At 38.7% G+C, this 14,626-nt stretch overlaps 2 protein-coding genes across 14 annotated transcripts in view; one reads left to right on the forward strand and one right to left on the reverse strand.

Annotated features, from left to right (window-relative positions):
* The window catches only part of UBAP2 (ubiquitin associated protein 2), a 121,705-nt gene that overhangs the window by 61,393 nt on the left and 45,686 nt on the right, over positions 1-14,626 (reverse strand). For 7 of the 13 annotated variants that reach the window (XM_061477199.1, XM_061477201.1, XM_061477200.1 and 4 more), the window contains 5 exons: positions 13,533-13,587; positions 12,598-12,723; positions 12,206-12,309; positions 7,069-7,128; positions 5,826-5,878 (listed from right to left, as the gene is read on the reverse strand). In XM_061477199.1, the coding sequence (XP_061333183.1) occupies positions 5,826-5,878; positions 7,069-7,128; positions 12,206-12,309; positions 12,598-12,723; positions 13,533-13,587 (398 nt within the window). The remainder of the gene's footprint in view (positions 1-5,825; positions 5,879-7,068; positions 7,129-12,205; positions 12,310-12,597; positions 12,724-13,532; positions 13,588-14,626) is intronic. The other 6 variants (XM_061477208.1, XM_061477207.1, XM_061477206.1 and 3 more) reach the window with 4 other exon arrangements.
* Positions 1-14,626, forward strand: part of NUDT2 (nudix hydrolase 2) — a 213,492-nt gene that overhangs the window by 23,118 nt on the left and 175,748 nt on the right. The gene's annotated exons all lie outside the window — the stretch shown is intronic.

Raw genomic sequence — 14,626 nt, forward strand, 5'->3', positions numbered from 1 at the left:
ACACCAGCAGAAAGTAATTAACATGACAGCTGTAAAGATACTTTGTGCAAGTACTTGTGCAGGTGTAATTTAGGACTCCATAGAACAGCTGTGATAAATGTCATTGCAGAAGCCTAACATATTGCACAGCTCTCATTTCTTCCATGTATCTCCATGTTTTACATTTCAGCTGCCATCACCAGCGGAGGCAGATTTGCCCACAGATATGTACAGTGAAACAGCATTCATGGTTCCTTCTTGGCATTTCTGCTAGGGGTGGCAGTAACATTATAAACTCACTTCTGCTCTGCAGTCGTGAGCTCAAAACCAGCAATTGCTTATACTGGTATAACCAATCAGCCCATACAGCAGAAAACTACTGCTTTCACCATGCTGTACTAGGTACTTGCACAAGTAGCTGGGGAGGTGAAGCTGGTTGGTTGGAGTTTTGGGGGAGAAAGGGGTGATGTTAGTCTGTAAGGTGTTCATTTGCTGCTGTTTATTTTAACACCTTTATCTGCTATTTTTTTAAAAAAGAAAACAGCTACAACTTTATAGGGCTAATTAATTTCTATTGACAGGAATACTTGCAAACCAGAAGAGGTCTTAAATGAGCGCAGGTTAGGTTTAACCAGATGAAGATATGCACACATAATGGTTATATTTTAAATTAAATTTGCACAAAATCACCCTTAACTACTTCAGTGTAGCTTTACATTTACACTGAAGACTGACCTATTCAAACTCACATGAAGAATCCCTTTAGAATGTGGCATTTGAATACAGGTCTTCTGGGAAGTAATTGATTTTTAATCACACACATTGCTAGTACCCCTGTTTAAAGGATATTACTGACATGAGTCAATTTCATCTGTCATCCCATGGGCAGCTCTACTGAAAGCACCTGTATCTCTGAACACAGCCATCTGACTGGGATTCTCCTGTGAAACACTGTTGAGCAGGATGCAGAAGGGCAGACTAGGAGCAAAGTTCAAATGTTTCATGTATTCTACTAGCACCTACTTATGTGCAATACATTGTGTCATGAAAAAATGAGGACCACCACAGTTCCTTCCTCCATTTCCTTCCCTTCCTCTGCTGCCCACGCAACATACTTTAATCCCATCTTTCTGGAACACAACTCTGTACTGTGTATAATGTTGCCAGCCCACAACTCTGTGTACTGACTAAAACAAAGAAAGAATATTCAGCTCAACCATATTTCCAATTAAAAAGGCTTTCTCTATTGTTCAGCCCTCACTCCACCGTACATGTTGTTTTAAAACGTGTACTGTACTTTTTGTAGTGCTATGAGACTCCTGCATTGCATGGCACAAGAAGGTCAGCTAATGGCATGAGCAGCAGCCCATGGTCTGCAATCCGCTGGTTAAATATTAAATTCATTGTAATGTCAACAGTTTCTTACTCTCACATAATGCAGGATAAGACTAACCGTGGCCAATACGCATGAATCCTGAAAAATAAGCAAATCGAGGAGCCCAAGGGTGTTTGTGACACCACAAAAGCATGTTTGATGTGTCAGAGAGGAAATGCTCTCTTTAAGTGAGCCAGCATGCAAAACGCACATCTCTGGCTATGCTGAAATTCACACTATACCCTGTGGCAAGCTCACAGCCACAAGCTCTAATCAAGCACCTAATCCAGAATTCTGATGGGACTATGGCATTTTATCAAAACACTGTACTATGTGCAGCAGTGACTAGAAAGCTTTATCTCCCAGATATGTTTAGTATTTCTTAATAGCATTACAGCTCCTAACAAAGCTATTTACACTCACTATACACTACATTTGCAAGTGTTTTACTGAGGCTCTGGCATTTACCAGAATTGAATGAACAGTTGTGAACTATTTGCAAACATCAGCTTCAGAAGGGGTTCATATTCCCTTCATGGAGTTGGTGCTTTTCAGCTCTTTACCTCATGATAAAGATCCAGTTACCAAACAGACAATACATTTAACAACTAGCCACCAGCTCCCAAGGCCAGTTGATAGGTGAGAACAGGAAACTATACTCTAGCAGCCTCATAAAAACATCAGCAAATCAGAAATAACAAAACCTTATTACTGCTTTGATAAGATGTACTGAAGTGAAAGAAAAATAAAACAAGTTCTCATGTTGCTTCCTGGTAAAGGAAATACACCCAGTAAAATAAATGGGGGGGGTTGGGTTTGTGTAGTTTGCTTTTTTGTTGTTTTTGTTGGTTTTTTTTTTAAGTGTTGCTGTTGTTTCAAATAAAAACTAACACTATCAACATTGTACAGCAAATGTATGCCTTCATCCACTTTCCAGCAATGTGGATCTATTTCTCCCCTACTGATAGCTTCTTCCCCTTCTGATAGTTAGAATTTATTTTCTTTAGCCAGGAGAACATGACCACAGTTTCAGCAGGAAAACCCAAAGCCACCTACACTACCTTGACATTTCTCTGATCCTTCATTGTCCATGCCCTGAATATTACTTTAACAAAATACAACCTCCTATTTTCACTACAGCTAGCCTCAACTCTAAGAGCATGCTGACAACTTACAATACTTGCTCAATACTCACTAGTAAATACAGGACTATTAGATCACAAAAATCCAATCCTGCCCAGGTCACTAAATTTCACTCATCCACTCCCAACTTGCATCTGACTAGAAAACAACACATTTAATCAAAATTATTTCTCAGAAAAACAGCTGGTCTTTATCAGCAAAACACACCAGCAAATACATCAGCATCCTTGGTTGTTTTAACCATTAGTCATGCTGCTAGAATTATTATACCCTTAAATGCACAGCATTATGTTCCAGCCACAGGTTCATATTATGCCTTTGTCTGCTAAACTAAAACTAGAGTCCATTATAGGCCAATAAAACAACCTGTTCAGATTCAGTAAACTAAAAATCTCATCCTCAAGTACCTCTTCTATAAGTAAATAATATTCAGCTGTTTCCACAATCTTTGTTTTATAAACCAATGAGTAACTGGATGCAGTACTTCAGAATCACATCCAGGAGAGTCCACACACAGAAACATAAACCAAGACTGATTGTGAGACAGCAAGGGTGCCTACAGGCAAAAAAAAAACAAACTAGAATAGCACTTTTCTGCCATACTATCAGCCCTTTAGGAGATCATGCTGAGCTGTTCCTTTTTCATCATCCACTACAATTCTGAAACTTTTTCTGTTGCTGCTTTTCAGAGAGCAGCCCCTTGTCCTGGAGGTATGCCTTTATTCCTATGAAACAAATGTGCACTTGGCTATATTAAAGCATTTTTTATTTGAACAGGTCAAGTCTAGCAAAGTTCCAGACCTCTCTGCATGACTGGCTTACTTATGATTGCCATTCCAGTAATTTTTTGATTTGCCACACATTTAATTCAGCAGTGATTTTACTTTTATTTCCAAATCATTGATAAGGAAGGCATCTGGTCTGGGACTGGATTCCTTTACACATCTCCTAGAAACACCCATGTTCGATACTGGTCCTCTTGCAAAAGATTTGCCAGAATTTGCAGGGTGGATTTAAATACACTTATTCTGCTTTGTGATAGCATATAATTATTTTTAGAAGAAAAGATGTAGATCCATTCTCATACAAAGACATACTCTGTCTTCACAATTAACTTGTAATTTACTTAAAGACTATCATCAGGTTTATTTGAAGGGGAGTTATTTACTATAAAGCTACAGTGAATGGCAGAAGCTGTATTATTACAGCTTCTGGGTTTTTTTGGCTTGTTTCTTTTGTTTTGGGTGTGGTTTGTTTTGTTTTTTTTTCCTTTTCTTTTTAGATCATATGAATCAAATTTTCCTTTATTTTTTCCCCAGGCATGTTTTAGGCTAATGTTTCTGCAGGTAGCCATTTCATTCACTCTTTCTGAACATGAACAACTTTCTCCTAGGCTACAGGGATTTTTCCAGGACTCTAAAATTAATAAAAAATAACAGTCTAGAGGTTTCATCTGCTGCTCTTTCAAGATTCATGTGCAAATTTCTTGGACTTTAATTATTAATTTTTAAAAAAAAATCTATTGCTGGTCAGCATTGCTCAACACTCCACCTGTGCTACAAGTACTGCATTGTACCAGTATCAAACAGTTAAGAAACAAGGTCAGAAATTTTCACTATCCCTTAGCCATCAGACTACTTCTACCATATACTGTAGAAAGGAGGGCAGGCTTAAAAAAAGATATCAGCTTTTGATGGCAGTAACCAATACAGAGAAACTAGGTATTTTGGAGTTTCTTTCAACTTTCTTAAAAAATACAGCCCTTTCATTAGATAAGGACAGAATTTTCATATCTGTTATATGACACATTCACACATTTCTAGCTGTAACACTGACATGCTTCATCACCTTCTACAGCTATCTGTAGAGAAAGAGTTGGGAGTCCATCACTTTTCCCAAGTAACAAGCAATAGATCAAGAGGAAATGGCCTCGAGCTGTGCCAGGGGAGGTTTAGACTGGATGCTAGGAAAAATTTCTTCACAGGGAGGGTCCTCAAGCATTGAAAAGACTGCCCAGGGAAGTGGCAGAGTCACCATCCCTGGAGGTAAAGATGTGCAAATGTGGCATTTGGGAACATGGTTTAGTGGATTTGGCAGGTCTGGGTTAATGGCTGGACTCGATTTATAGGTCTTTTCCAACCTAAACAATTCTATGATTCCATGATTTTATGCCACCTTACAGAAAGAGGCAAAAGGGATGATTTTCAATATAAACTTATTCTTCTGAAAATAAACTTGAAATAATGGATATTCCTGTAAAATATGAAAAACTTCTTAAAAGCTAAGTTTTCCTTTCCATATTTATTACCTCGTTTGTTTTATGAACTGCTTAAGCTTTACTACAACAACTGAAACTTTAAAATCACAAATGTAATTTTCACATGTGATGATTAAAAATGGCAAATGTTTTGAAGAAATTAAGACATATCTTACCTGATAAAGAATGAGCACAGAAACTGTTGTAGTACTTTAAACAACACATCATAATAAAACAACAGGAATGAAGCAATTAACTGCTAACTTCAGCATACTGCTAGATCCTTTTTTTAATATTATGAACACGAAGTTGGACTAAGAGAAGTAATTAAGCATATTTCAAACAAAAAGCATCAAATGAGGAGTCTAAAGTTGACAGGAAGCCTCAGCACTTCATTACTTAAAAGTCTTGTGATAATATGGCTTTAAATCCTTACATGATAGTAGGGGGAAGCCTGTGGTTTACACCCATCAGCACTGAGCAGTTGAGAACTCTTAGTTCACAAATACTTAATTTGGGATAAAAGTTAAAATTTTGTTACCTATGTACTGCCCACCCATTAAAAAAATAACTATTTCTTGATTCAATTTTGTTTAAAAAACAATCTTGTCTATGTGTGGCTAAGTTCTCTACTTGAATTAATTCATCCTGTGATAACTGCAGAAATCTAACTTGGATAAATCTGTGCCGGGTTATACTCACAATTAATACCGAACAATTGGAAATATAAAATGCAGTCAGCAGAATAAGATAACCAAAGTGTACTGTGGAGTGCATGGTCATACATACTCATTTGTGAAATACATAGATTGCATTTAGGAAAGAAAGAACCATGGCAGAGGGGTTGGAACTAGATGATGTTAAGGTTCTTGCCAACCCAAAGCATTCTGTGATTCTATGATTCTATGTATTTTAAACAGGAATTACAGTAAGAAACACAGTAAGAAATATCTTGCTGTAATTCCTGTGATAGTTGCATACAGCTACTACTTTGAACACTTAGTTTCTGAAGATAACACAGAAACTCTAAGGGTAAATAATCAACTGGTCTATCCAACATGGTAAACTTACATCTTCATTCCAATCTTCTGCTGTCCACTCTTCTATTGAGTTTTTCCATGCTCCTATTGTAATATGGGGAAGGAAAGAAAAGAGTTACAAGCTAAAGGCACTACATGGCATTTCAACCATTCTGATTTATAAGCTGCCCTGTTTTCATTATTAGTGGAACACAAAGCGAGGAAATGGTGGTTGGAAACATGGGAAGCTCTAGAAAACTGGTCTGCAGATTTAAAATTTTGGGAAGGTTTTTTCTTTCCCCCTGTAATTTCTGATTTCAGGAATTTCTCAGCCACTACAGTATCAGACATAATTTGCATAAATATATGTCTGCAAGCAGTGATTAATCCCAAACATTGTAAGAACTTCCTCCTATGTCCCCAGTGACAGAGAGAGGTTACTCAGCCCTCCCATTGGATCTCACAATTCCATGCACAAATTCATACAGAGCCGGAACAAAACAGAACCACAACACCTGCTCCAACATCCATAATCCTGCTTTCAACACAAATTCCAGACCCATGCTATGCCTCTGGAGGCTCCTTTCCAACCTGTTAACTCTCTCCTTAAAGCAGAACAACTCCAATCCCTTCCCATGATACACGAAACTTATTTTAAATCATATATAGTCCGTATAATGGCAGCAGAAGAGCCAATAAGCTTCCACTGTAGCTGCAAAACACCTCTCCCCATAACTTGTTGCAGTATTTATTTGGTGAACACTGGAGCACAGTGTGCAAGTGTACAACATGTGGCAATGGGAAAACTACGGGAAATGATCCTACAGATGCAAGAAACCTGATCCCTTCCACAGGAAACAGCAGACACAGACATGCAAAAGCGACAGACTAAAGTCCTTGACCACCACCAATCAGCATAGAAGTTATCCCAGCCGATAACCAGAGCCTTCATTTAATCTGCATAACCATGAGTGAAGAAAACACCAGCAGTACAGATCCTACTCCCATCACCTTTGATCAAGTACAAAAGCAGAAGAATTACTGCTTTAATCATCTCTTTTTTACTTAATGAGAAACCCTCTGAGACACGTTCAGCCAGAAACAGGCTCCCGGAAGACAGCATCAACTGTCCAGTTTATACTAATGACATCTCTGGATTAATGTATTCTTTTGTACACTGTTACAAAACAGTGGTTTGGGCAGAGAAGGGTCCAATGGCACTAACCCAGTGAGGCAAACAGGCCTACTACGAAGATATACATACACATAGTGGGTAGAAGAAAGGAGGTTTATACCTTGGAATCCAAAATTATTTGGCAGGTCCTGAGCAAAGTAACATCCACTCTGTGTTGGCTCTGTGGAGCAATTACAGAGTTGCCTGAAACATCTTGTGCTCACGTGTTACCAAACAACCTCTAACCAGGAAGTTTCTACATACTGCAAAACAACTACTAATCAAATCCGAGCACAAAATTAACTACAAATGCCCCAAATTTCCAGACCAATACACACACTTCCACAGAAATTTTAGAAAGGAGAAAAAGCCCAATGAGGTTTTTTGAGAAACAGTTGATGTTCTTTTCCTTCCCCTGACCAGCACAGGATATCCTCTGATATTTTTTCTTCATACATCCTTGTATTCCCACTGCTGCTTTTTATCTCCTATCAGCCAGAACAAGGCCTGCCTCTGCAGAAGACAAACCTCATGGTGGTGCCAGAATCACAACAATAGAGCTCAGAGTCAGCTAAAACAAACACAAGAAGAGCTCAGTCAAATCAAGCCCAACCCTTGACCATCCCCACCACTTCTGGGAGATCAAACCTGCTTGGAATAATACACAGGACACTTTCCTGACATTCAACTTAAACATTTATCTGTTGCTCCTACTTCTGAACATGCTTCTGTGCATTTACCCTCTAATTATTGAACACAACCCTTCACCCTTTTATTAGTTTACCCTGCTAAGTTTATTACTGTAATTTATTAACACTCTACCTTCCCAACTCGCTCCTTCCAGCCTCAATTATTTCACTGATTTTTCTCTGCACTAAATCCAGTTAGCTAATGTCTTCATCTTGGTGGTGGGATTCTAAGCCTGATCTTGCCACAAGCACATCAATTTCCTTCTAGTCCAATATCCACCTTGGCATTATGGCAACTCTATATATTTTCTTCCCAACCTTCCCCTGTGCCTTGCAAAGAGTTCTCTGTTTTCCACTGAAAGTACCCTTTGTGTTTTTAAGGATCCTTGTCACAGCAACTTCCACCTAGATGGCTTTGTGTGACTCTTTCCTGTTTCTCTTTGCAACACATTCAGTTTTAGAAAGCTATAAAGCAAAAAGTATACAATATGTTTTTGGTAAGGCCTCAGCTACTTTCCCCCAGTTACTCACTTTCTGTCACACTATTTAGGGCCATTTTTCCTTTTTTTTTTTTTTTAATAATCAGCCATAGATTTAACTTTTTTTTTTTTGTCTATCCCAAAGTTATGTACTAATCTTTTCCTTCTGGATTACATTCATGTTCTAGAATGACCTGAAGTTTTCTTTAACATGTTCCTTTTCACTTTTACAGAAGTCCTAAAACCAGACACCTTCCTTGTAATTCCCAAGCTATGCAATTCCCTTCTTACCCCTTGGTAGTTACATTACAATTATTTTTTTACTTCTTGTCATTCTTCAATTTGAGTAATCTAATGCTGCTCCTAACTAAGGTAACAAAGGATTTTTTTTTCTGTGAAATCTATGAAAACTCTATCAAAGTAGAGGTATCAGTAAATTAGAAGAATGCAACACCATTTTTATAACCTCCTTTGAGAAATGGCCTGTAACATAACTGATTTATAAGAACTGCTGTGATCTTTCACTCAGGGTCTCCAACTGCCTTGTACATTACAAAAAAGGTAAGAAACTGAATACCCATTGTGCCTGTAAGAAAGTATTGATCATGCTGTTCAAGTTTAATCCCTTTTGGAGGAGGACTGGTCATTCTGTTTCCTCCCGCCTGCACCATGTCTTTCAGTTGTACATTAGTTCTATAAAACCAGGATTCAGAAAAACTGATTCTCAATTATTTAGAATACAATTACACTTAAATGTTATGAACCACTAAAAATTCACTCTTTAATCTCTTTTTATTTCAAACAACAATGCTAACTTTTACCTCCATAGAACCAACTAGCTTTTCTATAAGACTGCATGATGGGGCACCTAGTAACACCTTTCATTCAGGCTACTATAATTCCTCTTGTACCTGCAATAACTCAGGACAAGAGGTTCTAGAGCACTTTCAGAGCACATACTGGGGCAACTATATTTTGGAAACAAATAGTGTATTTCATTTTAATTGAAAACATTGATGTTGGTAACTTCCCAGCACCGGCTTAAAGAGGGAATACGTAGTGAAAACTTAGAACTCCACAAGCAGTTTATATTTGCATGTTGTCTTCAGAAAACATTTTGATAAGCAAATCAGTTTTGTTTCTCCAGGTAGTTGCCCAGTTATGTCAATTTATCTCACTGCAGATAAAAGTAAGTTTTCAAGCAGCTACTATGAGCTAATTTTGGTTTCTTTCGAGATGAAAGAAGAAATGGGACTGGGTAATGAGGAATAGAGAGGGATTTCCATGCTACCTTTCTTCTCTGTATACACTTACCTGACATACTTCATTAGGTCACCAGAGGCTTGATGGATTTCCATAAATGTACATAACCCTCATTCACATCTTTAGTAACTCTACATAGCAAAGTTACTTATCACCATGACTGTTGCTTTGCAATAAAAGTACTCTAAATGGGGAGGAAGGTAATTTTGAAAACTAGTACTTGTGATTAACAAGCAAAATCACCAGCTCAACTTTGTAAAACCTGCTTCCAGCCCCACACATTGTATCCTACTCCACCATCCTACCCCTGCTTTCAGCTTCCTTCCCAGCACTCGCTTTTGCTTTAAAACTACTATCCCAGTTGCAGTCTCCTCTAATGTGCCTCCTCGAGATACTTTCCATTACAAGGTTGAAAGTGCTTCCCTCTTGGACAAGACTAAGTGATTCAAATTTAAAGCTTACTCTCTTCAAAGAGATTTCTTTTTGGCTTGGGGACTCACTTCAGACATTCCTATGGCTTGTCTAGAGAAGAAATACTGTAAAATAAAACACTCTTCCTATAGTCATATATAGAGTCAGACATTTTTGCTTTGCCAGCTATTGTGCCTTTTCCATTTGCACCGAAAGAAAATTAAAATTAGCAGCAAAAAGGCCCTTTGCACCCAAAAAGAGCATTCACACTTAACTAGTTTACTTTAGATTTCCACCAACCAAATGATTTTGTATGAACTCCACACACTGCCACTCACTCATTCATACCCTATGAACCATTAATCTGACAGGGCCAGAGAAAATTCCCAAATGCCTTCTGAAACCTTCTTCTCCATACCACACTCCCAGATTTCCATACAGGCCTTAAACTGCATTACTGAAGTGCAGTTCTCAGTGAGATGTGCACAGTGTAACAGCAAAATCACACTTGTTATCCAAAAAGAAGTTCAACATGTCAACTAGCAGCAAACTCCTCACATAGACACATTCACACACTTACAGGAATCTGTTTAACCACACCAAGCTACTCTTATGCCTGGGCAGAATTCTTCCATTATCGAAGACTCAGGAGATGGCTACAAGAAGGAACAGAGGTTGCCATAGGGAAGGCACATAAAGGCTACCCAGAATTAGCCGCGAGGGTCACAAGCATTTGAATTCACTTGGGAAATGGAGCACAAGTTAAAGTTATTCATAAGCCACAGCCTCACAGCTGCATTTAGTAATAATCAGACAGTGAATTTTATACCTCTGGTCCAGTCTCCTCATGCCTTTCCTGTATGTCTTCCTTTTTTAATTAGGTAACCTTACTGCTCCTGCAATACTTGTGACAACATACCCTGCCCTCCACTTCCATATAGCAAATAACAGTATCAGTATTCTAGGGGAATTTTCAAGCCATTAGGTGCTCTTTTAACTCATTATCTGATAAACTTATTTGAAAAACTAGCATGAAAAAGGTGCATTTCTGTTTGCACTATAGCCCAAGTAATTTCAAAAGTAATTCCTTGGAAAGATGCCATATTTGCCAAGAACTCCCTTTTGATAACCATGAATATACTCAGTGCCACTCTCCCACACTGGAACAGAAAGCATTTGGAGTGCCAAGACAGCTTCCTAATAACCTCTCCTAAACTCTGAGCCTGCCTTTGCTGGGTAGGTGGAAAATGGCTTGTATCAAGTTTAGAAAGCTGTATAACAAGCAGCTCACAGCAGAGCTCGATGGAGCACACCCTGGCCTCCAGTATCAGTCTTTTCCTTCCACACTTGACACAGGGATTAATAAAACATCATCTGCGTAGGCTTCAGTAATTAAGTGATAAGAAGAGCTCTCCTTCGCTGGGGTTAAAAAAAAATTATATATATATCTATATATCTATATATCTATATATCTATATATCTATATATCTATATATCTATATATAGAGAGAGATATCTTATCACTCAGTGGTTCCCAAGTATGGACAATAACGTACATGAACTTCTCCATCCTGACACTGGATTTCCTTTGCCTTCATCTCCTGTCACTGAGTATGGGAAGCAGCAAGGTATCCTGTTTTCCCAACCACAGACAAGCAGTTCACATTCTTCATTTCTGAATCACCACGAGATGAGAGCTAAGTGCTCCTTTCCAAACTACATCTGCCTCTTTAGCTGGGAGCACATATTTCACACAGAAACACATGAATACCTCTATCTTCAGACAGGCAGACTGCTCTTTTGGCTTCAATTCAAGTGCCTACTTGTGCTTTAGTTAATCATTCTTCTTTTCAAAGGTGTCAGATCTTGGAACTCTCCTCCATCACAGAGTCTTACATCTTTACATTGCTGCGTTGCACAGTTGGGGCTGCCAAAGCCATCCCAGTGCCACTGAGTGGATTCATATTTGTAAATAATTTTTCTTTTCTTTTTTTTCTTCTACTTAGATATTCACACCCTACTGCATAATCTCACTTTTAGTAGGACTTATATTCCTTAACTACTTTAGGTGAGTTCTTAAGAACTACTTAAAATATCTCAACAGTTCTTCACATACCAGGTTCTTTCAATAATTCTTCAAAAATTCAAATCCCTTTGTCTCTCAAGGGATCATTAGTACTAAAACAACAAAAAGAACTGGAAATTACCTTCCCTTCATTCCAACCACAGAGTCACTCAGGCTACAGCATATGTTCTGCACATTAGTAGCAGTTAAGCTATAAAAGTGAACTAATATCTGTATGACGTGAGATGTATTGACATTTTCAGAAGTTAAGGGAACTAACATAATGGTTATTTTAATTGCAATTTGCTAAAGCTCTTCATTCCAATCCTTCCGCTTCTTGAAGCATCTTACCAGTTCCATCATCTGCATCATTGTGACCAGTCTGCCAAATCTCTGATTTTGTCCCAAAGCCATCAGTGACAGAAGACTCCGTATAGTCTGCAGGATTAAATGTCCTAGAGTTTCAAAAGTTAAGAAATGGAAGAGAACACATGGGTCATTCATGAACACAAGTGTCATCATTTTTAGCTGACGTTGTATCAGATTTAACATCTTGACTTCCACATAATTTATCTTGGTAGTTTGGGTTTCAAAAGAATTTTTTCCTCTATGAGCAGACAGATAAAAGGGGGAGAAAAGAGAAAAGAAGAGGAGAAAAAAAGTGAGGAGACTGGGGAAAAAAATATTACTGTAGAGAAACTGAACCAAAAAAACAATTCCTGAAAAAGCAGTTAACAGCATACCTACTCCTCCCAGTCTTATAAAGCTTTAGTTCATATGCACAATGATAAGACCCTCTCAGCTGATGGTTTCTCAGCAGGTGGCTGACTGATGAGAAACCAGTATCATGTCCTTTCAGAGCACCAGACCTGCGCAGGACAGGAGTCAGAACATCAGTAAGATTATTTCAGGATGCACTCCTCACACCAATGCCAAAACACACAGATGCAGCTAAAAGGTGAAAAAGGATTACTGAAGAAAAATCCCTTTCCATCTTATTATCTGCAATACGAAGAAGAAGGATTATCAGAGAAACAGTACTAGCCTTCTGTTCCTCATGACATCACTGAAATTACTGAAATTACATCACTGAAATCATTTCATATGACATTCAAGGCAAACACTAAGTGAAACTAGTGGAGGCTATACTTCTATAAAGCAAATTATCCCAACAAAACTGAAAACAAACTTTAGAGTGGCTAAGTAACTTCTTTTGATTCTGTTTTAGGGCGCATATATGTCCAAACAACAGAAGCATGAAACCTCAAAATAGGAGAGTTTATAATCGCTAGACTTCCTGGTTTTATATACAACTTCCACCTTCTACATTACACTGAAACAAATATTTTTTTGAGTTGACCTAGGACTATATGCACCACAGAGAACTTGCAGCCTCCAAGGCACTATGGGGCTGCTTCTGATAGGTACAAACTGGTCCTCCAAGTCTGAGATATTAACACTGCATAAATACACATTAGGTTTGTGTAGGTGTGTCTAGTCATAAATACTAGTATAAGACAAAAATAATCCATTAATCATCAATCACATTTGAGAATTTTTACATCCATACTTGTTTATCAAACATACAGCAACATTAATACATACAGTGGCAATACTGTCAATTAATATTTTACTGAGTTTGATCCTTGCCAAAATCTGTGCTCTGCATGTTTCTTACCCCATGCCTTGGGCTGAAAACCTCCCCGCTCCTCTCCCTCTGCCACGTCCAAACCCTAGGAGAGAAAACATCATTTAACAGCAACAGCAGAGGAGCCACCAATCACTGGTCTAGCACATTAAAAAATAGAATCATGGAATCATAGAATTGTTAGGGTTGGAAAGGACCTTAAGATCACCCAGTTCCAACCCCCCTGCCGTGCGCAGGGACACCTTACGCTAAATCATATCACCCAAGGCCTCGTCCAACCTGGCCTTGAACACTGCCAGGGATGGAGCATTCACAACCTCCCTGGGCAACCCATTCCAGTGCCTCACCACCCTAACAGGAAAGAATTTCCTGCTTATATCCAACCTAAACTTCCCCTGTTTAAGTTTTAACCCGTTACCCCTTGTCCTGTCACTACAGTCTCTAATGAAGAGTTCCTCCCCAGCATCCCTATAGGCCCCCTTCAGATACTGGAAGGCTGCTCTGAGGTCTCCACGCAGCCTTCTCTTCTCCAGGCCCAACTTTCTCAGCCTGTCTTCATACAGGCGGTGCTCCAGTCCCCTGATCATCCTCGTGGCCCTTCTCTGGACTTGTTCCAACAGTTCCATGTCCTTTTTACTTCATGTCCAAATACTATGGTTGAAGAAGAAATCTACCACAGTTAAATACCATTTACTTCTCAGATTTCCCTATAGGAAGGAAGCAACAGTTCATTTAAAACTATGCATTTTAACAGGACTTGCAAATCCTTTGCTACCTTTCCTGTGCCTAGCGAACTAGATCCAAATGCCAAGGAAAAGACTCATCTAGAGACTCATTCCACATGAGACTGCTATCTGTATATCACCACATTGCTCAAGATTTTGTCTCTATTTTATCACTCTTGCCTAAGACGCTCTAGAATCCCAGCCTCCCTGTGTACCCTGATCTCTCAAGAAACTCCCTGTCACCCCTTGTCTGAAAGGAGAAAGTTAAACACTCCGTTTCCTTGTCTAACTCAGCCCACCCTCTGCACTTTCAACATCTTGTGTATCACACATACCTTCTGATTTCCCTTTAATCATAGTTACTGTCTCAAAAATTAACCAAATTACTCAAACAACTTC

Source organism: Pezoporus flaviventris, unplaced genomic scaffold (genome assembly GCF_033815535.1).
Source record: "Pezoporus flaviventris isolate CSIRO_AGI_PZ_B2104156 unplaced genomic scaffold, CSIRO_AGI_Pfla_v1 ptg000100l, whole genome shotgun sequence".
In the NCBI taxonomy this organism is placed as follows: Eukaryota; Metazoa; Chordata; class Aves; order Psittaciformes; family Psittacidae; genus Pezoporus; species Pezoporus flaviventris.